The sequence below is a fragment of the Candoia aspera genome, chromosome 12, assembly GCF_035149785.1.
Source record: "Candoia aspera isolate rCanAsp1 chromosome 12, rCanAsp1.hap2, whole genome shotgun sequence".
Lineage (NCBI taxonomy): Eukaryota > Metazoa > Chordata > Lepidosauria > Squamata > Boidae > Candoia > Candoia aspera.
In genome coordinates, this window is record NC_086164.1 from 10,992,199 (window position 1) to 11,017,966 (window position 25,768).

The 25,768-nt window shown below is 43.5% G+C and overlaps 2 protein-coding genes across 3 annotated transcripts; both read right to left on the reverse strand.

Annotated features, from left to right (window-relative positions):
* Positions 1 to 523: 523 nt before the first annotated feature.
* On the reverse strand, positions 524 to 3,073 carry TIMM8A (translocase of inner mitochondrial membrane 8A). The gene is made up of 2 exons (XM_063313468.1): positions 2,819 to 3,073; positions 524 to 1,488 (listed from the first exon to the last, which is right to left on the reverse strand). Exons 1-2 carry the CDS (start codon positions 2,948 to 2,950, stop codon positions 1,327 to 1,329), a joined length of 294 nt encoding a protein of 97 aa, XP_063169538.1. The 5' UTR covers positions 2,951 to 3,073; the 3' UTR covers positions 524 to 1,326.
* Positions 3,074 to 4,916: 1,843 nt separating this feature from the next.
* Positions 4,917 to 25,611, reverse strand: BTK (Bruton tyrosine kinase). Of its 2 annotated transcripts, XM_063313368.1 has the most exons (19): positions 25,596 to 25,611; positions 20,819 to 21,020; positions 19,303 to 19,401; positions 18,862 to 18,927; positions 17,935 to 18,016; positions 16,699 to 16,827; positions 15,455 to 15,522; positions 15,149 to 15,330; positions 14,072 to 14,134; positions 13,531 to 13,585; positions 12,943 to 13,025; positions 12,212 to 12,339; positions 11,340 to 11,414; positions 10,746 to 10,917; positions 9,851 to 10,067; positions 8,419 to 8,483; positions 7,449 to 7,567; positions 6,506 to 6,663; positions 4,917 to 5,728 (listed from the first exon to the last, which is right to left on the reverse strand). In XM_063313368.1, the coding sequence occupies exons 2-19, from the start codon at positions 20,957 to 20,959 to the stop codon at positions 5,657 to 5,659; spliced, it is 1,974 nt and encodes a 657-aa protein (XP_063169438.1). In that variant the 5' UTR covers positions 20,960 to 21,020; positions 25,596 to 25,611; the 3' UTR covers positions 4,917 to 5,656. The 2 variants fall into 2 exon arrangements, with proteins under 2 accessions (XP_063169438.1, XP_063169439.1); XM_063313369.1 differs by lacking the exon at positions 14,072 to 14,134.
* Positions 25,612 to 25,768: the final 157 nt, after the last annotated feature.

Consider the following 25,768-nt stretch of genomic DNA (forward strand, 5'->3'; position numbering starts at 1 on the left):
AACTAGTGAAATAATTTAGAGCAGAAGTTGGTAGAAGCCTTTCATATGTACCCTCATGTCCCAAGTAATTCTTTGCCTCACATCAAATGACTTGACCACTCTCAGCAAAATCAGCTTTTCATTGCCTTTGGTGAGAAGGCGGTAAGGCGAGCACACTTTATTTATTTAAGTAACTTTCTTGGGGCCATACATTCCCCATCAGTGGACAAGCAGCAATTAAAACCAAACGTTAAGACGCTTCACAGACTGTCTATGAATCAGTGTGCTTTATGAATTGACCAGCGACAACTTGAATGCAAAATGAGAACAAGGTTGCGGCTTAACAGCGCAGCACTCTAGTTCTATAAAGGACAAGGACTCTCAGGTTGGTGCCCTCAAATCCAGAAACTGAAATCTAACCCACTTTGAGGGCCCCACCTTTGGGAAGGCCGGTCTAGAATGTGCAGTTGCTACTAACAGCATTCTCTCTATGTCAGAACTTTGGCAAACCTAGAAGGAACGACCACCAACTCAAAAGGCAGTGTAAAATGCATCCCATTGATGTTTATTCCACTGATGATCGGGAGGCAAGGGATTCAGTGTAGAAAGTCAAGATTGATTTTTGTACTTGGCGAGAGAAATATATACAGGACAACACGGGCAAAAATCCCTCCCAACAGCCACATGCCTGGGGTATTTCTTTCTACTCTGCTGAGGTGGGTTTGGAAAAACACCTCATTAAAGAAAACAGGTCTCTTCTGGCACCCTTCTGCAAATTAATCCTGCGCTCCTCTGCCCAATCGCAAGATCCACTTGCGGTTTACAAAGGTTAACTCAGCTGCAAGTTCAAGTGACATCTGGATCGCTTAGAAGGGTAGTGCTCAAGCACAGTACCATTTTAAAGGCACGTTTGCACCCCTACTTTCTCCTGGAGCTGCGTTAGTATCTGAGGCCTCCCAGTTCCCTTATCAAAAACAGAAAGTTTTCAAGTTTTGAGGGGTGTGCTTTGCCCACCTTACTGCTGGCTAAGGAAGATAAGTCAAGCCACCATTCTGGTATGAAGCTCCTATTATCCAAGGAAAAAAAATAAAACCTAGGACAGCAGAAGCCCAGGTTTAATAGCAGGTGTGTGAAGCTGCGTGGCCATTAATGTTCACAAAGTGGGAATTTAACACCAGAACTAGACAAGGTGGCCAGGAAGCCCGAAGTCCGTCACACGTGGGGGGGCCAACCTCCCTCACAGCTTATCAGTGTTAGGAATCCTCTTTTCGGTTCTTTATTCTCCTCTCCCATTTGAAATAGTGTTTTCCTGTGAACGAAGAAAACAGCACCGCTGAAGGCTTCCGCTCAGTCGGACAGGCTTTCGGAGAAGGGCGACTTGGATTTCTGCGTCTGCTCCAACCGGTTGAGAATGAACTGACTGGTATCAATGAACCGCTCGACACAGTTCACAAAGCAGGCCTCCGCTCGGCTGTCCAGCTTGGGGCCAGGCTTGTCCATGCATTTCTCCTGTTCAACGACACAAAAGAGAAATCATTCAAGAGCGCGGGGAGCCACTTCAGGCCCGTGACTAGCAAGCACAACAAATCTGATGTGTCCAGCTTTCTCTTCGAGCGTATCCAAACTGCTGCCAACAGAACCCAGGCCTGTTTCCACCCACAAAAAACTAAACCTGCACAGTTTATAGCATTTGCCACAAGTGTTGGCTTTGTACAAAAATGACACGCTTAGCCGACTCAAGCACTCAGTGCAGAAGCTGGGCATCGGTCTAGCAAACAAGCAGACTGGATGATGTTTTTGGATGAAAAAAGCACCCTCGTTTTGCTTAGATCTAGAAGCAAAGGTGGGAAAAGTGGATTTCAATAGCTGAATCAGTGACGCTGACAGAGCGGTAGTGTTTGTAATAGTGGGGTGTAATGGTGGCCTCAGATCAGAGGGAGACCTGCTGGACCACACAACTCAGACTCTGAGCCACTGGCTCAGCCTAATCTACCTCACAGGGCCATTGTATGGATCAAATCAGGGAAGACCCCATCTAAGCTGCCTTGAGCTCTCCAAAGAAAAGGTGGACAGAAATGCAACAAATTGTCCTAACAGCCAGGAAACACGCTGAGGCAAGGAACTGGTCTCTAATGTTTATTGCTAGTACATAACAGGAATCCTAACAAACTGAAGAAGCATGGGAAAAACCCAGCCATATAAACCCCAAAGGTTAAGGCGGTCCAGATCTGTCTCTTTGAATGGCTGAACAATTCATCAGTGCTACGCATGCGCTTAACAGTCTGGATGGGAGCCCCCTGCTCGCCATCCTTACTCATGACACAAATAAACATCAAGTGGCAAAGCGGCATTTGCACCCCAGGAGCCACCAATATCAAAAGTAACAAGAGTCCCACCCCATGCAGCCTCCTGTTTCCTGGTGGCCAGCCAAATGCCTCCCAGAAGCTTGCTTGGCACGAAGGTAACAGCTCTTCCCCCCCATACCAGCACCCTAGTATTGCCAGCAGCACCTGGAACTCCGTAAGAGACTGCTCCTGACCCTGGAGGTTCTAGTCCAGCCTCCTCAAAGCTGGCGCGCCCCAGAGCTCTTGGGATATCCCAGAACAGCCAGCAAGCCTCAGGGGTAGGAAGGCTGCTTCAATAAAGCACTTGCGGTTCAGCGCCCCGTTACTTCGCCTACCCCACTGGAGACAAATCACCTTCTTGTCGCGGAGAGTCCCACGGGCGGGCTATAACGAGCTCTTCTCCTCCCTCTGATTTGGCCTGATTCCCCCCCCCCACCCTCCGTCCCCCCGCTCTCGTGGCAGGGAGTTCCCCAGGCCGCTCCTCCCGCCCCTACCCAGCACAGCTCCGTCATCTGGTGCACGAGTTGCTGGAAGCGCTGCTTCTGCGTCTCCACCTCGATGAAGTGCTGCAGCTGCGGGTCGTTGACGGCCGCTCCCAAGTCCCCCGCGACGGACGACGCGTCCATGCCGGGCCCGGCTGCAGGGGAGGGCGCGGGAGCGGCCGAGCGAGGGGCTGAATGGAGCGGGCGGACGGGCGCGCCAGCGACCTTCACGTGCCTCCCCGCGCCGGCCCTCCGCGCACGCGCCCCAGCGCACGCTTTTCCGGCCCAGAGCGCGCGCGCGCGCGCTTCCGTTTTCCGGCGGAGCATAGAGAGGAGGGCGGCAGAAAGGCCGGAGGAATCAGGCGTTGGGGCGCCCCACTTGGAGTGGAGGGCTAATTTCTCGGATGAAGAGGTAGGGTGCCAATCCCTTAATGACCGTGGCCGCGCTGTATTTTCGTGGAAAAAATAAAGGACAAACCTGAAAAAGGGGCAAATCTGAAAGAGGTTCATCAGGATTAATTATTATTATTATTATTGTTCATGTTTATAATTTTGCTTTACAAAGGAAAATTCAAAGAAAAATTGCTTGTACATTTGCACATTGCTTTGTACGTTGCTTTGCTTTACAAAGGAAAATTCAAGACAATTCAAAGCCAAGAAAATAAATAATTAGATCAAATAAACCTAAAGGACTGCTTTCTGAAATAAAGGACTGCCCTTTATAATAAAGGGCGTGTGGTCACTGTAAGCTTAACGCAGGCGGGTTAAGAGTTGCAGAGAAGGGTCCAGATTCCTGCTGAATCTGTGTAGCTCTCCATGTAACAGAAGGTCTGCAGCTGGTCAATTACTCTTCCTGCAGTCTTTGCCATAACTGGTTGTCTGACTTTCCCATCCTGGCTCATACAATCCGTGCTCAGTTTTATTTAAGCTTTAGGAGGCTCCCATACAACGGCAGACTACCCTGCAAGATAGTTTTTTGGCTGCCTTCTGAGCCTCTGCATATACAGTCCCGCAGCCTCTGCACACAGCCAGGGTTTACAGACCCAAACACCATTGGCTGGGTTCATGCAGCATATTAAACCAAAGCCGAACAAAATCCATTATGACCTGGTGTGGGGTAGGAATGCTGGCAATTGTGGCTTATCCAGCAAACTGGTTCAGCAAAGCATGGTTTTATGGGATAAGGGATCCCAGCCATAGTAGCTACATTGTGGGGATAATTGACACCGGGCTGCGTTGTGAACTTGTTGAAAACACTTTTTCAAATTCAGCCCCGCACAGAATAATACTGAATCCCTTTACTTGGGGGGGGGGGAACATACAAGCACTACACGCTCCGTTTGACCATGATAACAGCAACGTTATAGAGTTGCTTGAAGTCATGGTCTCTGAGTTGCTCCCCTCCCTTTGCAGCATGCAGTAATAACTAGACTGCATTGTAAGGCTATTTTAAGAACTCCACCTCAACTTCCCATCCTCTACACATATTCTCTACTCATACCATACTCTGCATCGTTCAGTTTTATAGCTCACCATCAGCTCTAAACGGATAGGAGTTCCATGCAAATGAGAGAGCAAGCTGATTGAAGTGGAAAAAAAACTAATTATAAGTAGCAATAATAACTGGAAGCCTGAATTTTGTGAGTTTATTTTCAAGCTCTGCACAGCATCTCCTGCAGAAAAGCAGCTCAGTCTACGACACGTCCCATGGCAGCCTGTTTTTCCTTCCTGTTTACTACTTCACTGCTCAATTTTCTTGCTGTTTCGCTTGTTTCAAAGCGGAACAGACTGCAGATCACTAATTTGATGTGAAGCCTCGTGCATTGCACTGCTTTATCCTTTCTCCTATATCACATCAACTTCTACCAATTTTGGACTTTCTCTAAAAAGTTAAGTTTTCCCAGTTTATGTTAAGAATTCTATGATAAGATTCCCGGCTTCTGTTTCTGCGAGCAGAGGATTTTTTCAAGACATTGAATATAATTTATTGGGGAAGAGGATATTGGGGACCATAAGGTGAGTCATATAACTTCTACATTAAGCAAAAATTAAAAACAGATCTTCGTTTTGAGCAAAGCACAAATGAAGGGCAACCAGGATCCAAGAGAGATGGTGAAGCCAATGGGTTTATTTTCTCTTTATGAAATACAATTCATTTTCCTATCATTTCTGTCCATTTTCATCCATCATTGCACAAGATGTTTTGGAATGGCTGTGTTCTCAGAAATTTGTTCAATCCCATCATCTCGTTTCAAGCGATTCGGAGAGAGCCAGGCATTCAGATACCAAAGCCTCTGCCATTTGCCTGTAATCACAGTCCACAACTTTTTCTGCTACATCCCAACAAGGTCCCTTTCTCCCATCCGATGCTAGAGCAGAATTTTCCCTCTTTTCCAAGGGCAATCTCAGGGTAGACAAAATCTGTGAGGGTTTCCCACCCATGATCTTGGAGGAAAGGCAGAGGACTGAAGTGAGGAGGAACAGAGATAGTTGAAGTGGGTCAGGGATCAGAAACAGGGACAGAAATTTTCATGCTGGTCTTCTTTTCTGCTGACTTAGGAATGGGATGATGGTTCAGCCCAGCAGTGGGGTCAAGCAGGTCCTTGTCCTGCTAGATAGGAAAACACCTAAGCAGTACTTGCTGGCTTGTTATGTTTAGTTGGCTTTAGAGACAAACACAAAGGTGAGTAGAAGGCGACTTGAAGACAGTTCTCAATCAATCAAATCACTTTGGTTGTGATTGCCTTCTTGCTGATTTTTCCACTGTGTCCATTCAGCAATTCTTCAGCAAATTGAAGACCTTGGCAACAACTCACAGGGGGAAATGGATATTTGGTGACGGATGGGTGATCAGGAATCTTCATTTGCTAAATCCATAATGTGTCCAAGGAGGACTTGGAAACTTGGACGCTCTTCTGCCTTCTGGAAGAAAGAAGAAAGAGGAAATGGCTTACATAAAACAGTTTATAAAAGAGAGGTAGAAAAGGACCTCTCTCTTAAGTACTTAAAAGATAAGGCCCCTCTCAGTGGAATGGCTAAAAAAAGAGAGGAGTTGTGAGGGGGTGATCAAAGATGGGACTGAAATAAAACAAGGGTGCATCATGGCATCACTCAGTCTGTGAACTATGGTGCCACACATTTGTTGACTGTGGTCTGTTGAATAAGCTGCAGTGGGCTGAATTCACACAAGACACTAAGTGAAAAGCCATGACTGAGAAGCCACAAGGGCTGTTTGCAGGCAACATGCTGAAGCCAAAATCAAACACAGACATCATGGCTTAGCCTAAAGCATAAATCCAACCTGTGAATGTTTTTCAGCTTTTGGAGGAGACATCATGGTTTTGTGATAATGCCTATATGAAATCCCAGCCAGGCTGATGTTCTTCTTCACACAGAACAGCCTCTGCTGAAGGCACTTCCCAATCCAAATCCAGACAAAAGAGTTAACCTAAATAATACAGTAGCAGTAATAATAACGCAAGGATCCTAGAGATACTCATCCACAGTGGGTACCTGAACAGCACATTCTATGCAAATATTTATGCATATTTCATTATGTAGTTCCTACTTCCTTCTGATGCATTAGACATGATGGATTTCCAATATTAAAGCATTTGGGAAATGCTTCTCTACCTTCAGGAAAGAGATATTTACTCAAACTTCCCACTCACCACTGGGATGAGTGAGAGGAAAACTTACCTCATGCCAACAACTGTACATGATGGTGTAGACCCTCTCGGAGGCCAGCTGGGGACGGTAAAGACGCAACCCTTTGGTGACATGCTCTGTGGTCTCGCTGTTGGTGAACCTCTCATAGGGCATCTTCCCCAGGCTGTAAATCTCCCACATCAGAACTCCTGTCCATGATGAAAACATCACAGAACTTGGCATCAGAGCACCACTGCAGGATTTATCCTCTTCTGAAATGTCTCTCAGTTCTGCATACTGGTAGTCCTTGCTTAATGACCCCAATTAGGACTGGAATTTCAGTTGGTAAGCAAATTGGTCATTAAGTGAATCCAACCCAATTTTAAAACCTCTTTTGCAGCAGTTGTTAAGTGGATCACCAGTCGTTAAGCAAACCACATGGTTGTTAAGCAAATCACATGGTTCCCCATTGATTTTGCTTGCCAGAAGCCAACTGGGAAGGTCAAAAATGGCAATCACATGACCATGGGGACACAGAAACAGTCGTAAGTGTGAGGACCAGTCACAAGTTGGTGTTTCAGCACTGTCGTAAGTCTGAACAGTTGCTAAAGAAATGGTTGTTAAGTGAGGACTACCTGTATAAGATTCCTGGCCACTGGACCACAGAGTCTTTGATCTCTTCCAGAAAATACACTTGTACGTATGAGACAAAAACTGTATTATCAGGTGGAGTTATGTTACATTCCCTTTAGGTTGAGAGTAGCTACTGTTGGAGGGCATCACTCCTGGATCCTAACCTCCCACCACTTATACAGTAGGTAGGGGCAAAAGGATTGCACTGGAACACCTTTTACTCACGTCTGCTCTGGGGCCTAGGCATCCTATCAGCAGCACGGTCTGTGGCCAAGAATACTTTTGTTTGTAATTAAACTCATCAGCCCAGACGGCTTCTCCCTCTGATACTTCAGCTCGCACACCCAGACTGCTTGCTCACCAAAAGCCCAGATGTCCGACTTGCTGCTGAACTTGCTATACAGAAGAACCTCTGGAGGAGACCACCGGACCGGAAATTTGGATCCCATGGAGCTGATGTAGTCATCATCCAAGACGTACCTGTAAGCAGATGGTTGGGTTGGGCACCTTCACTGTGCAATCCCCAGGCCAAGAACCCAGGTGGCTCACACCCCTTTTGAGAAAATAGACTATCAAATGAGGATAAAAAAACATCAAGTCAGAACGAACCAGTCTGTCAAACATACATGTTCAGCTAAGCATTGCTAATAGTAAGACATCTTAGAGTCAGTTTTCCAAAGCCAGAAATATTCCATAAACTGAGACCTGAATGTCCTACAAAATTATAGCTTTGAGCTTTGTTTTTAACATTTCGTTTCAGTGAAATAACATCACATTCAGAGGCGGAGTAGATTTCCTTTGCTACACAAACCCCGCCCAGGGCACCCTCCAAAAGTGTGGACTCTGATCTCAGAAATCTCAGCCGCGCCACATTGCCGGAGAATTCTGGGAACGGAAGTCTGCCCTCCTGAATGAAACGCCCACTGGGGAAGCCTAAGCTACACAACAGGTTTGCCATTCAGCCATTGAAAGCCCTCCTAGAAAACAAGATAATAATCTTAAATATTCCACCGGTAGATTTTTGATTATTCCAAGCAAGCTGCACCGTTTTAGGCAGTCTGGCTTAATACACTACATAACTCCCTCTTTTACCCCATCCAAATTTTAAGAAAGCACCCAGCTGGTGTAAGATCAGGGCTAAGAATCTGAGCAGGAAAATTCCAGGCTGAAATCTCATTTTAACTGCCAGCTCAGTGAAGACCTTCGAGAAGCCGTTCTTCTCCTAGACTTAGTCTCCACAATGGAAATGTGGGCTTAGCATGGATAACGTTCAAACAGGAGAGAATAAAACAGACAACCCGGCCCACAAACACATTGGCACCGAAACTAACCTGGAAAGACCAAAATCAGAGACTTTGACCACACCTTGTTCATTGACCAAACAGTTGCGAGCAGCCTGTGGCAGACAAAGAGAGGAAGCCTCATATTAATAGCATGATACCCTAAGAAAGCAAACCAATCTTTAGTACAGTCATGGACAAGCATAAACTAAAAATCACTGGCTGCTGAGAGTCAGGAAGCCCAATCTTGTTACAAGATTCTCTGGACAGGGAGCTGACTGTAAATATTTTAAATAAATAAATTTCCTTTGGACAGAAAGAAGAACAGGGCCTTACTCAGGATTGAGTTCATACAGTGCCAGGGAGAGATAATCCCCTTGAAGACACCGTGGCAGGTAAACTACCCCATCGCTGCATGGTGTGAGTTTGAGGGCCCCTGATGACTCTTTCGCCCCAGTTCTAGAACCTCCATAATTACTCCAGGACCCCCGTAGGTGGAGGAAGACCTGTAGTGAATGCCAACATCGCACACACAAGGTGACAGAGAAAGAGGTTTCTTGGTGACAGCTCCCAATTTGAAGACTGCTGCCTTGAAAATAGTTTTGTTACAATAAAGCAGCAGCTAGTTTTTGTTTTTTTTAACTCCTCTGGAATGCAGTTCCACTCAGCCCCATTTTTTTTTTAATTCATTCAATTGCGTCTGATTCTCAGAGACTGCCTGGACAAGTCCCTGCCATTTTCTTGGCAAGGTTTTTCAGAAGTGGTCTGCCATTGCCTACTTCCTAGGGCTGAGAGAGAGTGACTGGCCCAAGGTCACCCAGCTGGCTTCTGTGCTCAAGGCAGGACTAGAACTCCCAGTCTCCCAGTTTCTGGCCCGATTCCTTAACCACTACACCAGACAGGCTCTCTACTCAGCCCCATTAACAGATCAAATCTGTTTTCAACTCTCCACTTTGATGCCTGTCTACCTCTGCTCTTCTATCAGAACTGGTATCAGTATTCCCCTGGCAGTCAGCGGGTTCAGAAAATGGTTGTGTTCTGATACACATAATGGTTAATTTCTCTAAACAGGGAGGTCAGGATTCAAATCTGCCTGGCCATGTGTCATTTCCCCCCCAAATTTTGTTCCAAATCTGTTTGCTTATCTTGGTAAAGAGAAGACGGCCTATTTTCAATGCTCAACTGCAGTACTCTGCATTGGGGGAGGAAGTTATGGTCTTCCAGGTGTTGTTGGACATCTCCAGAATCCCTACCAGTAGATTTTTTATTTTTATTTATTTCTAAATTTATTCACCCCCCATCTCCCCTCATACAGTAGATGCTGTATGTTGGCTAAGGTCGCAGGGAACTGTCCTTCAGCAACATCAGGAGGGCCCCGGGTCATCCATGCCCACACCCTGGGGATCAGAGAAAGTCACAGCAGTAGTACAACCCACAGACTTGAGTTTTCTCCCTTGGCTGAGTTAAGCAGTGGGTCACCTACCAGGTCTCTGTGTAGAAACTGTTTGGATTCCAGGTATTCCATGGCCTCGCAAACATCCTTGCACATTTCTAAAAGCTCGGTGGCCTGGAAGGATCGCCGGCTGTCCCGCAGATAGGTCAAGAGGCAACCTTTGGACAGGTACTCTGTGATAATCAAGATCGGTCTTTCTTTAGTGCAAACACCAAACAGTTGCACCAGGTTTGCGTGGGAAAGATTCCTGAAAAGAAGAGCATCATTCGTTTAGAAATTCACATTTTTCCTGCATCACTCTTTTTCCCATCAAATGGCAGATGCAATATGGAGCAGATCAGGCCGTCATATAATTTGCTCAGATTGGGCTTAGCATGTTTCGAGAACTCCGCTGTGGTCATTCAGAAAACCATCATGTTCTACTAAACACCAACTATGGTTTATTTAAGAAATCCTGATTAAACCAACCTTAGTTGGCATGGTGTGCAAACCCAGTGCTTCACTCTAGATTGCCTTTTCATATAAGTTGCAGGCAGAAAAATATCCAAGAGTAACATTCAAATCCATTGCCAAGAAAAGTCTTCCTTCTAGCTACAGTTTGAAGAGAATTGTCTTCAAGGTAATCATTGAGGAGTATCTACCCAAATACGTTTCCTATAATGACAGGGCTCCAACAAGAACTAAGTTGGAAAAACTTCAGCCTGAGTCTCCACCATTTGTGATGGACCACACTGGGCAACCTGAAAGTCCAAAGCTGGGAGCAGCTTTCAGAATTGGAAAAGGAATCCCAGCAAGCATAGCAAGAAGTGAAGGATGCTGGGAATAGTAGTTCAGCAACATCTGGAAGGTTACAATTTCCTCACCCTGATCTAAAGGAAAGTCTTAATAGAGAAAAGAGGAAAAGGAGGTATTGGCTGCCACTCACATCATGACCTTGGCTTCATCAATAAACGCATCTTCTGACATGCAGCCTTCTTTGATCATCTTGACCGCCACGTCGTACTGACCTCTCCACTTCCCATGCTTCACCACCCCAAACTGGCCTGCCCCCAGCTCCTTCAGAAATGTCAGTTCTTTCAAGTCTATCTCCCATGCCCCTAGAAATGACACAAAACATGGGGTGGGTAAAAGGAGAGAACCATTTGGAGAGAATGTAGTAGGTGAGAAGACATTCACCATGGGCAATTTCCCACAATGCCCCAAAGCACCTAATATAACATCACTGAAGGACCCTGTAGGAAGTAAATAGATGGCTTTGGAGTCACAACCACACATCAGGTATAATATATAGGCTGTGTCCACTCAATGGGCTACTGAATTAACTAGTTTAATGTTGGCTACTGAATTAACTGAGTTTGCACAATACATTGAACTCTGAATTACTGAGTGGGCACAGCACACTAAATGACAAATAATGAACCCAAAGCTTAGCAGCTGCTAAGTTGCTTATGGATCTGGTTTAGCCTGCTGTGTAAACTCAACCATAGGTATCTCCCAGTTAAGGACATTCAGATATTACCATATCCAAGTCCTGCTGTGGAAGGAGCAGGTTTTTGTTGTGCTGACACAGGATACTTCAATCGGGAGATAAGTCCTGGGTGAATAAAAATAATGTTGTTATTGGAAGGGTATTCAACATAAGAAGAGCCAGTTTCGTGTAGTAACTGAAGGCGCTGGGCTAGAAACCGGGGGACTGGGAGTTCTAGTCCTGCCTTGAGCACAGAAGCCAGCTGGGTGACCTTGGGCTAGTCCCTCTCTCTCAGCCCTAGGAAGGAAGAGGCAAGGGCAAACCACTTCTGAAATTGCTCTGGAAAAAAATGCAGGAACTTTTCCAGGTAGATGCCAGGAGTCAAGGCCAATTCAAAGGCACCCCCTCCCAAATCATCATGAACAATCTGTATGGATGCAAAAAGCAGTGAGGTATGGTTTTATCTGCAGAGCAGCCTTTGCCTTTTGCTAAAACCACCGACGTTTTTACCACATGGATAGTCAGCCACATGCTGCAATATGTATAAACAGCATCAGTTTTGTTTAACTGAGTGGGGCTGGGCTGCTTGTGAGGGCTCGGTGGGATTCTAAAGGCCCATTCCCAGTATTATTGAAGTATTCTGAGGAGACATCACACATATTAGCACAACTGTTTGGTACTTTTGCACTACTGGTAAGGTCCAGACCTGCCAACAGGGTCTAAAATGACACCTTTTTTGGTCCTCCCAGGAGGTTGCTGGCATAAATGACCCACAATGCTCTGGAGCTCCCAACATGGCATTTCTCTGGGGCATTGTGGGAAATTAAACCAGGGAGAAGGGGTGCAGCTTCACAGACTCAACTGCTCCTACCAGCTAAGCTGTCAGTTGTGGGAACCTTTTTGAAGGAACCGCTCATCCTCACCTGCAGAGTTGTGCTGATGATAGTTGATGAGCTCAGGGATAGTGCTGAAGTGGTGCTTCTCGGCCAGGAAATACTTGTTCTGAGATGTGGAGCACACCACATAATGGCGGATTGTGCCTTGAGATTCCCTATGGAAGCAATTGGATGTTAACCTTAAAAAGGGGTGCCAAGAGAAACAAAAAGTGTGACATGAGAAATTGGGACTCCAGCAGGAAGGAGTCATTGCTGTAGGAAAAGAGGATGAAGGTCCACCCAGTATAGAAACAAAGAATTAGAAGGTTGAAAGGGGATGCTGAGGTCATCTAGTCTACCCCATTGTTCAGTGCAGGAATCTGCCCCCTCCACTTAATTTAAATTTCTTAACAATTAACAATATAGTGGACTATATAAGAAACAAAAATACATATCACTTTATGTGATTATATTATCTAGGAACAAAGAACTGGATAAGGATGATCATTATGCCTTTGTCATGCATAATTAATAAGCTTAAGCCAAGTGAACTAAAAATCATCTTCTGGGTGATCATGATATTGCTGTCTTTTTTTTTCCTTGATCAACTTTTCCATACAAAAGCTATGGACCTTCAAGGCAGCCTATTCCACTGTCAATCAGTAGAATCCATAACGAAGTTTCTCCTATTATATAGCTAAAATCTGCAGATGGAGCTCTTCCTGAGGACTAGCCTGGTGTGGGATTCACATCTACCTTTTTATCAGCAGGTCACTCACCCAGAGGACTTAGCAAACACAGAGACGGTGTATTTGCCCGTCTTGCTGACAGAATCTCGAACAATGAAACCGCCATCTTTGCCCTGAAAGATAGAAATTTCTAAATTTGTCACTTGTAGGAATTGGGGGAATGACTAATTCGAGAAGTACGAGAAGCCCCAGGCCTCTTGACAGAAGTCCTTCTTGTGAGTTTGCCTCTAAGTCCTTTGATAAAGCTACACTGACATAGAATGCTGGATTACTAGCCCTAGCAGCAAAACAAGCCAGGTTTGCCTGAACTCTAAGTCCAGATCTATTGTACCCTTCTCAAGGATTTCAAACAAAGAGGAATTCTTGGCATACAAAAAAGCCACAAGCTGGGATCCTTGGGTCAAATGATATACTAAAAAAACTACAGTAGTTCCTGGTCATGTAGCTACTTCTGATAGCATCCAGGAGCTAAGCAGAAATAAAAGGGACACAGCACACACAGAGCTCATTCACAGTAAACCAAGATGCCCCCAAATCCTTGCTTAGAATCCCTTGCAATGAAAGGAAGAGGAGGAGGAGGAAGGACGGGCAGACGGACACAAGAATATGTACCCATACCTCTTTCTTCAGCAATTCTTCTGCTTGCCTTCTGGTTATGTTTTTCAAATACCACCTAAAACATGACAAGATACTTGTCAAGAAAGAACTCCTAGGATGAAGGTAAGGCACAGAGCCTTGTGGGAGGAATTTATTTGCAATAAAGAATGAACATGAAATTCTCCAGAACAACTTATTAGTAGTTTGTTCCCAAACCTGCTCTCCTGTTTGATGCAAATATAGGACAATGCAATGTTGAACATCTGCTTTTTTTTTTTTTTTTTTGGTAGAATGCCTCAGCTTCTTCCTTCCCACCCATCTTATTACTAGCCAACTTTCTCTCTCTGGAGTCCAGATGGACAAAATATATCTCAAATGGTGGAGGATGCACGAGACACCTGGAGGAAAAAAATTGACTGACGCTGAGGCAGAAGAGCTCAGACTTGGACTGAATAATGCAGGCAGTCAATCTTCTGCAACCTGAACTCCATTAGATGTGTTAGACAACATACGGCATCATCGCCGACTCCATCCTCCAGCCCATGGATCTGAGGACACTCACTCAAATATCTCCAGAGAATCTCTTGTTTCACTGACGTAATTGGAGGGGATGTAACCTTGTTTCCTGGATGGAAGGAAGGAAGGAAGGAAGGGAGGAAGGGAGGAAGGAAGGAAGGAAGGATGGACAGGGGGAAAGGGGAAAGGGGAAAGGGGAAAGGGGAAAGGGGAAAGGGGAAAGGGGAAAGGGGAAAGGGGAAAGGGGAAAGGGGAAAGGGGAAAGGGGAAAGGGAGAGATGATAAGACCACTAGAGTTTTCATGCAGAATATCTCAGGCTTCATTGATTAAATCTAACAGAATGACAAATCCAGAAACCAGAGTCTTGATGCTTATATAGCTAAGTGGAATATAGGCACTTAGTGAAAGTCACAAACAATTGCTCAAAACTGACACTGTATATCTGTCCAGGAGGGACTTTCCATGAATAAAGGACTCAGGTCAGAAGCGATGGGACAGATCTTTTAGCTAGTGCAAGTAGACTAACTTTCCCAAGCTGATACTCTACTGATATTTTGGAATTAACCCAGACCTTGAAGCTCTGAGAGGGTCAGCAGAATGTTTGTGTTAGCTTCCCCTGCTTATACATTTTTTCTCATTGCATTTCGTGCCGATACAACCCTTTTCTCCTTCACTCCTTTGTCTTCACTGCAATCAATTATACACAGTACACAGGACTGTATGGGGAAGCCCAACAACTAAAAAAAAATTCAGGACTGCATGGTGACCAATTAGTCCTACTACCTTGAATGGAAAGCATCAATCCATCCCATCATTCCAAGCACTGAAGTGTCATTTGGATGAGAATCCCACCACAAAACCCATCAAAGGCATCTGCCCACCCCTCTTCAAAATAAACCCCCGGGGAACTCTATCTCCCGGGATGTTAAGCCAACATAAATCTAGACCAGTGTTTCTCAACCTTGGTGACTTTAAGAAATGTAGACTTCAAGTTCCAGAATTCCACATACCTTAAAGTTGCCAAGGTTGAGAAACAGTAATCTAGACCATAAACCAAACTACAACTAAATCTAACCCAAGACAATGTGCCAATCCAGCCATTGCCTTTCTCCCATCTCATACCCATTTTGGTCTTGCGCTCTCCACCAAGACTCACTGCTCTCCTCCAGAATGAGGTATTCTTCCCCTTTCCGTAGATCCAAGTCCTGGTCATTCATGGGGGTATAATCGTAGAGAGCGATCACCTTCCTCGTCTTTGGAAGAGTGCTGGAGGTTGGCTTGGGAGGCGGTGGCTTCCTCATGATCTTTTGAAAGGTTGGAAAAGGAAGCAGGAAAATGGTAAGGCATTCCAAGGACCTTGTCACAAGGCTTGTCCACTGCCCAGGAGTCAGTAGCGTGGAATCCACCCACACTAGCCACTGTGGATACCTGGTTCTCCTCTGGCGTTGGGGGCAACGGCTTCTCAGGCTTCTGAAGGGAACGGCCACTTTTGAAACCTTCAAGAACAGGATTGATTGATTGATTTGGTGATATGGTTGATATCCTGTCTTTCTGCCCATAGGTTGGTGACCATTAAAAATAAAATAGTCACAAGTTCTCATTTAAAAATACAGGTAGTCCTTGCTTAATGACCACAGTTGGGACAGGAATTTCAGTCTCTGAGCGGTGCAGTCATTAAGCAAGTTTGATCTGATTCTATGGCCATTTCTTGCGGCAGTCATTAAGCAAACCATATGGTCATTAAGCGAATCACGTGGTTTCCCGTTGATTTTGCTTGCCGGAAGCTGGCTGGGACAGTCGAAAATGATGATCATATGACTGCAGGATGCTGTGACAGTCGTAAATGTGAACAGGTTGCCAAGCACCCAAATCACGATCACATGACCGTGGGGACGCTGCAGCAGTCATAAGTGCAAGGACCAGTTGCAAGTTGGGTTTTAGTGCCATTGTAAGTCTGAACCATTGCTAAATAAATGGTCATTAAGCAAGGACTACCTGCAATTAAAATCTCTTTTAGGCTAACTCAAAGTGGAAATGCTTGGCTGAAGAGGAAGGTTTTCACTCCTTTCCTAAAAGCAGGAAGAGTAGGGAAAGAGATATAACTCCGAAGGAAGTGCTGTCCACAGTTTGGGAGTAACACAGAAAAGGCCCTGTCCACAGTTTCAAGCAAACGACAGCTCCCATATTTAAATTTCATAAAAACTTGATAAACTGAAGAAGAGGGGAGTTAAGCCCAAAGGAATGGAGACCCCCTCAAACAGCTTAGTCTCAAGCCGCTGAAGGCTTTAAAAGTCAAAAACAACATTTTAAAATTGTGCTCAAGGAAACAATGAGCAATCTGGGTGGGTCTTTCAACTTCGGCATGATATGCTCCCAATATCACGCACTGGTTAGTAGCCGAGTTGCCACATTTCATTCTCTGCCATTCCGTGCAGAGATAGGGTTACAAGATCTGGGCTGCAGAATTCCAGACAACCACTAGATGGCAGCAAAGGGCTAGAAATTCAGACTTCTGCAATCCAGATCTGGTAGCCCTACACAGATGGTTTTAATTCCATGAAAAAGAAGTGATTTGGTAAAGGGATAGCCATACAAACTCCTTGCTGTAGAACAAGGAAGAGTAGAGATTGAGATCAGAGCGAAGACAAGGAAAAGGTGGCATGATCCCTTACTTTGACTCCTGCCTCCCAGAACTTTGCAACCCATGGCCATTTTTGCAGTCTGGGAGCAACAAAGATATTGTCCGTCTGTCCAGAAGCAGGGATGATACTTCTGCACCAGGTTGCTGTTATAGTAGGTCACTGCAGCAAGGTGGAATGAGAGAAGAGATCTCTGAAGAGCAGTACGAACTAACAACTCAGACATTATTAAAAATATTCATCCCTTTGCACTCCACTGCCAACTGCAGACATTGTAGGAAAGAGATGTCTTATAGCAGCCCAAAATCAGGCAGAGTAGGGTAGCACCTTTTCAGACCAACCAATTTCATTAAAAGGCATAAGCTTAGTTCACAAAACCTGAAATATGCTACTAGACTTCCCAGCTGTGGGGAAGAGAGTTTATTTGTTGAAACGTTCACTAGCAATTCAACATTATGTCTAAATTCAGACAACTCACTTCACCTTAGTCCTGGGTCAACAAAACACAAGGACTGTCTTTGCTTAACATGCAATGCACAAACCAACTCATCAATCATATTATAGCTTAATCTGATGGCCTGGGTTTTTTTCCTACCTGGAAAAAGTCGATTTCCTACAACACAAACTATCAATCTTCTTTTTAGTTGAGTCTCACATACGGTACAAACCCAGCCATTATACTATTCTTATTAGGCACTTGCTTGGTTGCAACCATCAACCCCATAATTAATCTTCCTTCCTTCCTTCCTTCCTTCCTTCCTTCCTTCCTTCCTTCCTTCCTTCCTTCCTTCCTTCCTTCCCTCCCTCCCTCCCTCCCTCCTTCCTTCCTTCCATTTCTCCCATGGCTTAAACATTTTTGGCCTTTCAACAAAAAACAAAAGCCTGTTGATGAACCAATCATGGTAGTAAACTTAAGCCATGCGTTTAACCACATTTAAAAAACACATGAAAAGCAGATTAGGGGATGCGAAAGCTGAACCATGAACCCTAGTAAATAAATAAATGACAGCAAGCAGCTATAATGATACAGTGTTGAAATACTACTCTCTGTGAAAGCCTTAGATCTTTAGAAAACCACCAGTGCATTTTGTTCAATGTTTTGAAACAGCCTTTCCCCAAAACTGGTGGTCTCCAAGTACATTTGGATCACCACCCCCAGAATCGTATTCTGCACTTTGGCGGGCACCCTACTACATTTCACTGGGTGACAAGACAGCCCTTCTCTGATGCCACAGCAGTTACACATATTTCAACCACATGGAGACTGACTGTTCTTCAGTTGCTGAATCCAGCGGTTTCGTAATTCCTCAGTGGGAGAGAAAACATAAAGGGGTCCTTCGTCGTATACAACCTTGGGGACACACAAAGCAGAGATGAAGTACAGTGGTTAAAATATTAGACTTGCACTGAAAAAAAGTCAGGTTTAAGAGCCAGGTTGACCCCAGAATTCATTGGGTGACTTGAGACAGTCACTTTCTTCAGCCCAGTCCACCTATAGGATTGTTGTTGGGGCAAAATTAGGGCAAACCGCTATGTAAAATTTCTTGAAAAAAGATGGGGTATTAAAAATGCCCTTATTCTGTCTTTACATACAGACCATATTCATACACACAGAATTTTGGAAAGAAATTACACAACATTCCTACTGTTAAGAGAGGTCTAAGATTAGCTAGTCCGAACCTTCCAAAGAGAGAGATAAAGGATGGTGTTAGATCCTTTATTTTATAACTGCTTTAGGAAGAAGATGCGGGAGACTTAAACCTTCTGTCTGGATGAAGGATTCTTACATACAAGAAATGTTCCTCTAAAACAGTGTTTCTCAACCTTGGCAACTTTAAGATGTGTGGACTTAAACATGCAGAATTCCCCAGCCAGCCATGCTGGCTAGGGAATTCTGGGTGTTGAAGTCCACGTATCTTAAAGTTGCCAAGGTTGAGAAACACTGCACTAGAAGAACAAAATGAGAGATCTTCAGAATGCTCTAGATACCAAAAGACATCTTCAACCCTCAGACCCTTAGTTATCCATTTTCTTATTCACACAGTATGTACCAGCAGGCCATCTAAAGCTCTCAGCACTATATTTTCCCAACCTCCTAAGCTTGGTTACTTCTGTTGTGGCCCAGCCTGACAGGCCAAACTTTTTGGTTTATGATTCATCAGTGAAGACCAGAAACCTGATGGAAAGGAAACTTACTTGGAAGGGATACGGAAACCGTTCTATGATGGAAATCTGCTCATGCTCATTGACGTCTTCTTTTCGCTGCACGTGAAAGAGTTTGGACATTAGTACATCAAAGCTAGTTCTATGCTATCACAACACAGGCCTGGAAACCTGGAAAGCTGGAGATCTCTTGGCTCCCAGTAGGAAGCTGGGAAGCTCATCCTCATCAACTGGCTGTGGAGTTTCCCTCCAACCAAGCCAGTTAGACACCATCCTTTGTCGTTGGCTTTTAATTCCTAGCCAAGGATCCCAGCTTGGATATAACAGTAAAAAGCAAAAGAACAAAGAAGGCTTTTTTATGGTTTGATTGGCAGCTCCCTGTAGCAGGAAGGGTGCAATGAGAATGACCCACCAACATGCCACTTATTTGGGATTAAACCAGAATTCTTAGAAGATGCTGAAAGGTCTCATTACCAGCGCCCGTCGTTCTGGGGGAGGGTTGTTTTCTGGAACCACAATCTCCACACAGGTGATTTTCTCAATATCCACAGAGCCCTTCTTACTTCCTCTGCGCTGCAAGAAGAAAGCAAAAATATTTGGAGGGTTTTTTTGGAGACCCCAATTTTCAATCTATGATTTGTGCAGCTGGAGAGATGGGTAAAATACATTGATCTAACCCACTAGGAATCTCAGAGGACGTATCTGCACAGCCCCTATATTATATCAGCATGATGATGACTTCATTCATGCACCATTTCATTTATTTATTTAATTTTTTTATCCCGCCTTTATTATTTTTGTAGATAACTCAATCATACGTGCCCTTGACACTATATTCCTCCAAGATCCATCTTTCCCTGCGTGCTTTTTTTATTTTGAGGCTTTGGGGCAATGGCACTTTTCATGCATTTCCAATTGCAATATATTTTAAAGTTGCAATACATTATCAACTGTATTTGTGAGAAGTCACAAGGGGAAGGTGCAGACTGTTAATGAAAGCAGTGGCTATCAATTTCAATGAGTTTCCTATCCAGGTATGAAACTAAGCATAATGAAATTGACTCATTTGCTGATGTGCTTGGGCTTGTGAAACTGAGTACAGAAGGAGGAAGAAGGTACCCTCTATCTCTATTTTTCCTAAGAGACTGCAAACATTTTTTTTTAAAAAGCGATCAAGTGCTTCATAGCACAGCATGACTAGGGAAGCAAGATTCACCCAAAGTTTCATTAGTCAGGTTTAATGTCAAGAAATAAAGGATTAAGATAATAAAACCCTGGAAACTGAATAAGCAAAACTCCCATCCTAAAATACAAGTGAATTCATTAAGCTGGGGTCTCTATGAATTCTTTGAACCTCTTTTTCTCAGAAGGTGAAGGATTAACCACCTTTCCCCAAATAGGCCTGTCACTCAAACAACCATTTGCTCTTCATTAATAATATTTTTAAATGTTCCCTTTTCTTTCTTAGCCCAGACAGTTCTCTGACAAAAGCCTTTATATATCAAATGTGCATTAACAAAGAAACAATGATGCAAACTTGTGCGAGTTCACACCCAGGAAACTGGACTAAAAATAATGAAGCGAGCATCAGCCTGCAATCACAGAATTGTGACCAAACTATTAAATGAATGAATGAATGAATGTCCAGGCCCTTTCCAGGACTTTCTACTTCTCCTGCAATTCTAAGTTGTGTTGTTATGGCTTCTCAGACTCCATGATAACAGCTGCAAAATATTGCTAGTTCAGAACATCTGCACATCCTTCCATCATCAGGAAAAAGATTAGCCAAATTCCCAGTCCATCAAACGCTCATTAGCAAGAGAATTAAGAAATCCCATTCTAACAAACTTAGGGATGAATTGGGTGATAACGTGAAAGTATCCAGTTGTTGAGATTTCTGTGACCTAATCCCTTTTCCCTTTCAATAAATCTGATTAAAGAAGACTTCACTCAAATCTTGTTTTCTGCTGCTAAGGTCTCCAGGACTCACCCCACGCTCAAAGTCATATTCATAATAAGAGAGCTTGCTTTCCGTCAACAGAAAGAGGCGCTTCTTGAAATTCAGTGGAGAAGTCTTTTTCTTCTGCTGGGAGCGTTTCAGAAAGATGCTCTCTAGGATAACATTTGACATGGCTCCTCTCCTCCTCCTTTTGTTCTTCTTCCTCCTCCGTGATCAATTCGCTGGACTGCCGCTGCCAACAATCATAAAAATACTAAGCATTATTGAAAAGTGGGATTTATTTCTGGCTTATCTATATACTAACAAAACTCATGTCCGTTGGATACTTTGTAACCTTCAATTGGGCAAAACGGTGCATCGTAGGGCAACCATTTTTGAACCAAATTACCTCAAACAGGCTAACCTGCAGAATGTGTCCAAAATCCAGAACCCATGACTCCCATGGAATTGAAATTTGGCAAATTTTATAAAACATTTTATGACATAATACAAAATCTCATAAAACATTTCCTGTGGTCAGCTCTCGACGTTTGACTGTGCTACACAGTTCAATATGAATGACACGGTATATTTTCGAGGCAGATATATCTCTGAATATCTCCCTGAATTTTAGAACTTTTCCAATGAAGGCAGTACATTAGAAGCTCTGCCATTCTATGGGTTGTCTAGTCATTCATATATATATATATATATATATATATATATATATATGTCTGTCTGTCTGTCTGTCTGTCTGTCTGTCTGTCTTTCATAATCAGAGATGCTTAATTCTGTAGCTAGAGATGTTAAATTGTACAGAGTTGCTGGTAGTTGGGTAGCATATAAATTTAATAATAATGTATTATTATTATTATTATTATTTGCCATTATCCACTTCCTGTATATGTGGCATTGTGAAATATAGGCTCACACGGTTGTATTAGCTTTAGGCAATATTCTTTATTTGTGTAACTAGCAGAAAAGTCTTGGTATCTTTGAACAACATCATTTTGAAGGGGCAAACATGAGGGTAGCCAAGTGAACAAATATTCATATTTTTCATTTTATGTCTTCCTACTTTAAATCTACTTCAGCAATAGTACACATAGCCAGAAAATAGCAATGCTGCTGAGGGCTAATTGGTTTTTCATTTGTGCCATGCAGATACAGATGGAGACAGTAGTGCATATAGACCCTAATATCCTGAGAAAACAGCTTGAATTAAAAAGAAAAAAAAAAGGAAGTACTACTTCCTTGTGCCACAGTTGCCTCTAGTCAGAGAAATGAAGTAGCATCAGTGCTTTTCATTTTTCTTAGAAGTCCTTTATTTATTTAATAAAACAGGGAAAAGGGGGAAAAGAAAGCAATAGAGCCACAAGAATTAGGCATGTCAAGGCTTCATAATGATTTTTTAGGTTTCCCTTTAAAAGTGATACTTTTCATAATTTCATATATAACTAATAGATAGAAAAAGATGTAATCATGACATTTGAGACTCCACGTTTATTTATTTGCATCTTACTAACCATACTTTACTCTTTTTATATATCTTTTTATCATTCATGGTTTATATTCCTTCTCTGAAATGCTAAACTAAATCAAAAGGAAAGATTAAAAGGGCGAAAAGGGGTTTCTCATCTATGTATATATGTATATAATTTTTTTACACAGCAGTTTTAATAAAGGATTACTATACTTCATTTAAATCCTTCATGCATAGTCTGTGCCCTTAAGCAACCTGTTCATAAGTTACAGCACCAGATCTTCAATCCACTGAGTAATTGGAGCTATTAATTTACCTTTCCAGTGTTGAAGACTGGTCTCCAAGCATTAAGCACAGAGAATCCATCTCCATTGTCCAGCTGTCAAGTTCCATGTGAGAGGTATAGAGTTCAAGAGAACAGTGGAGTCCAAAAATGTTAGACTTTCTTTCAAAGCCAAGAACCTCAGTGCTTTTCATAGCTTTACTTCCTTTCCCTGATGGTTACCAGTTCTGGGCTACAAAAAAATTGGAGCAAAGACTGTATCTCTTTGTTTCCTCTTTGCAGCCCGGATATGGTAACCCTAAGAGAAAAGTTAGCCCTCCTTTCTGTAGTTAACAGAAGAGTTACAAAAAGTAAGTAAACACAGACATGTTAACCTGACGCAAAGTGAGTCAGACTAGTATGGACCAGTGGTAGCAATTTTCGAGAAGCACCAGGAAATATATTTTCTTCCTTGTTTCCCAGGACAGGTGAGAAGTGTACCTGGAATACTCTACCTTGAGAGGCTGTGAATTTAACCCAGAAACTCTTTCCTGCACATGTTGACAACTGATTGAGGACCATGGTTTTCCCCCAATTATTATTGTTATATACAACGTGAAATCACAGCTGCCAGTTCTTTAGCTGGTGTTGGCCTTCGTTCACATCAGGTTCTTCCCAAGAACCTCGGATGTTGTAATATATCAGCATAGTATATGGGCGGATCCAAGCAGTGTGGCCTTTTGTAATTGACACATAGAAATTTTATCAATGCGCCTGTTTTCTAAGTGCCATCCAAGGTTTTTTGGTATGGCACCCACTGTGTTGCTAAGCACTGGGACCAGCATGGCCAGTTTATGCCATAACCTTTCAACTTCAATTAGCATTATTATTATTACTATTATTATTATTGCCTTCAAGTCAATCTTGACTCCTGGTGACTACCTGGACAAGTCCCTTCTTGGAAAGGTTTTTCAGAAGTGGTTCACCATTGCCTCCTTCCTAGGGCTGAGAGGGAGGGACTGGCCCAAGGTCACCCAGTTGGCTTCTTGCCCAAGGTGGGACAAGAACTCACAATCTCCCAGTTTCTAGCCTGGTGCCTTAACCACTACACCAAAATCTACTTTTTCTGGGATGGAAATATCATGTTCAAAACATTTGACACCATACCCTGCAACTCCTTTTTCACACTGGTTCAGCATCTCACTTTACAGTATGCAAACTTGCTTTATGAGAGGTCTGGGGGGACATAACCCCAGCCGCAAGCAAGGGAAGCCTCTATTCCTAACCAGCTTCTGCTTGAAGACATTCAGCCAAGACTACTCTACAATTTCCCCTGATGATTGTCTCCATGGTCAAAGTGCTGTTCCTGCCAGGATGCTTTTCCTAATAACTGGAATTTGCCTTCTAGGAATTTCAGAAAAGGTTGAGACAAGGTCCCCTCAGATTCTAGAAAAGCCCAGTCATACACTAACCCTTGCCCTGCTTGTCTTTCCTTCAAGCTAACCATATCCAATACTGTCTTGTATCTGTCCTGGATGCCTTTCTTTGTACCTGTTTGTGTTGTGCTTCACTGATTGTGTGAATTCAACCACTGTGCTTTGCAAACCATGATTTACATAGCTGAGTGGCATGTGTGAATCCACTCAAAGAATCTCTGTAGAAGTCTGAAGGGTGAAATCCTACAAAAATCAACTGGACATTAGTCCTGGACAACATGGAGTCCACCAATCCATAGCTACCCTAACCTTTTGCCTATTGATCAAGAAAAGATCCAGACTCTGATCCTGAAGACTTCAAGGAAACATGCCTGGTAAAGCTGCAGTTCAATGCACAGTGACCCATGAGCAAGTCCATTCCATGAAGTGGAACTTTTCTGAGTAAACCTCAGCCTCTCCAAACTGCCTTTGCGAAATAGGAAGAAAGAAGGCTTCTCTTTTTGAAAATGCACACATCTGTTGGAGAGCACAGGTGCCTCTTTTGCACATTAAAAAGGAATAATAGTAAGAATCGCCTTCAATTATATGCACTGTGAGCTTCGGTCTGCCAGTATTGGTGTGAGTTGAGGACAGCTGCACTTGTGTTCCCCAAACCTGAATTCCTTGGTTGCTTTGGCAGAAGATTCTCAGAGCTGTCTTCCCAGAAAGGTGCCAGGATAGAGGAGGATGGATTAGACTCATGTAAATATTATTTATTTATTTATTATTCAAATTTGATTACTGCCCATCTCCCCCAAAAGAGGGACTCTGGGCGGTTTAACATTATAATATGTTGATATTTATTACTCCCTCAGGACGTAATCCAATACTGATTTAGAGCAAACTTTTTACTTGCCTACAAATTTCTTACTGTACTTTGCTAATTTGGTCATAATGATATGACTCAATGTTTGAAAAACATTCCATTCAGAAGAAGTTGAGCAGATTTCTGACTTCTCTTTATATTAAATGTTTCACACCCAGAAGGAAAGCAGTATTTGGCCTCTCTGTATTAACTTCTTTTGATTGTGGTCTTATTCTGATGCCATTATTCCTTGTTCCTAGATCACCTAATAATGGTGATTCCTGTGGTGCCAAAGTGATCTCCCCCAACATGCAGATACACGCAAGGCAGATCCAAGGTCTGCATAAGCATAAAAATCTTTACGGAAGCGTAAAGCGAGAACCGAATGAGGAAGGGAACCACAAATATTTTATCCACTGAGGATTAATCATCATCATCATCTATTAAATTTATATGCTGTCCAACTCTCAGGGGATGCTCACTGGTCATGGGATGCTGGCTGGCTCTCAAGGAAGAAGATGAGAAACCAAAATCAGAAGGGGAAGAAAATGGAGCATCTTGGGGAAGGATGGGGTGGTGGTGGCTGGGGCATGGCTGACTTAAGGCTCCAAACTGCAACATTTTCTTGCAGATCTCCTTTGTTTCCTCTGGATGCTGCCCAGATAAGTCTATAGGCAGAGGATCTTAAGGAACATGCAGGCAAGAGAGGCAGTAGGTGTGAATGCAGTTAGGAAAAAAAATCCAGAAAGAAAGGAAGAAAGGAAGAAAGAAAGGAAGGAAGGAAGGAAGGAAGACTCACTCACTGGCTATTTTGTCCCTCTTTTTTTCCACAGGTTACAGGCAATCCTCTCGGTGAAGTGTCCCTTGGAAGACGTGACCCGGCTGCTTTTCTGGTATTTGAGCTGAAGGTGACAGCAATGGCAGTAGCTGGAGGAGATTGGTTTGAAGAGCTCCCTTGAACAACTTGCAGGCCAAC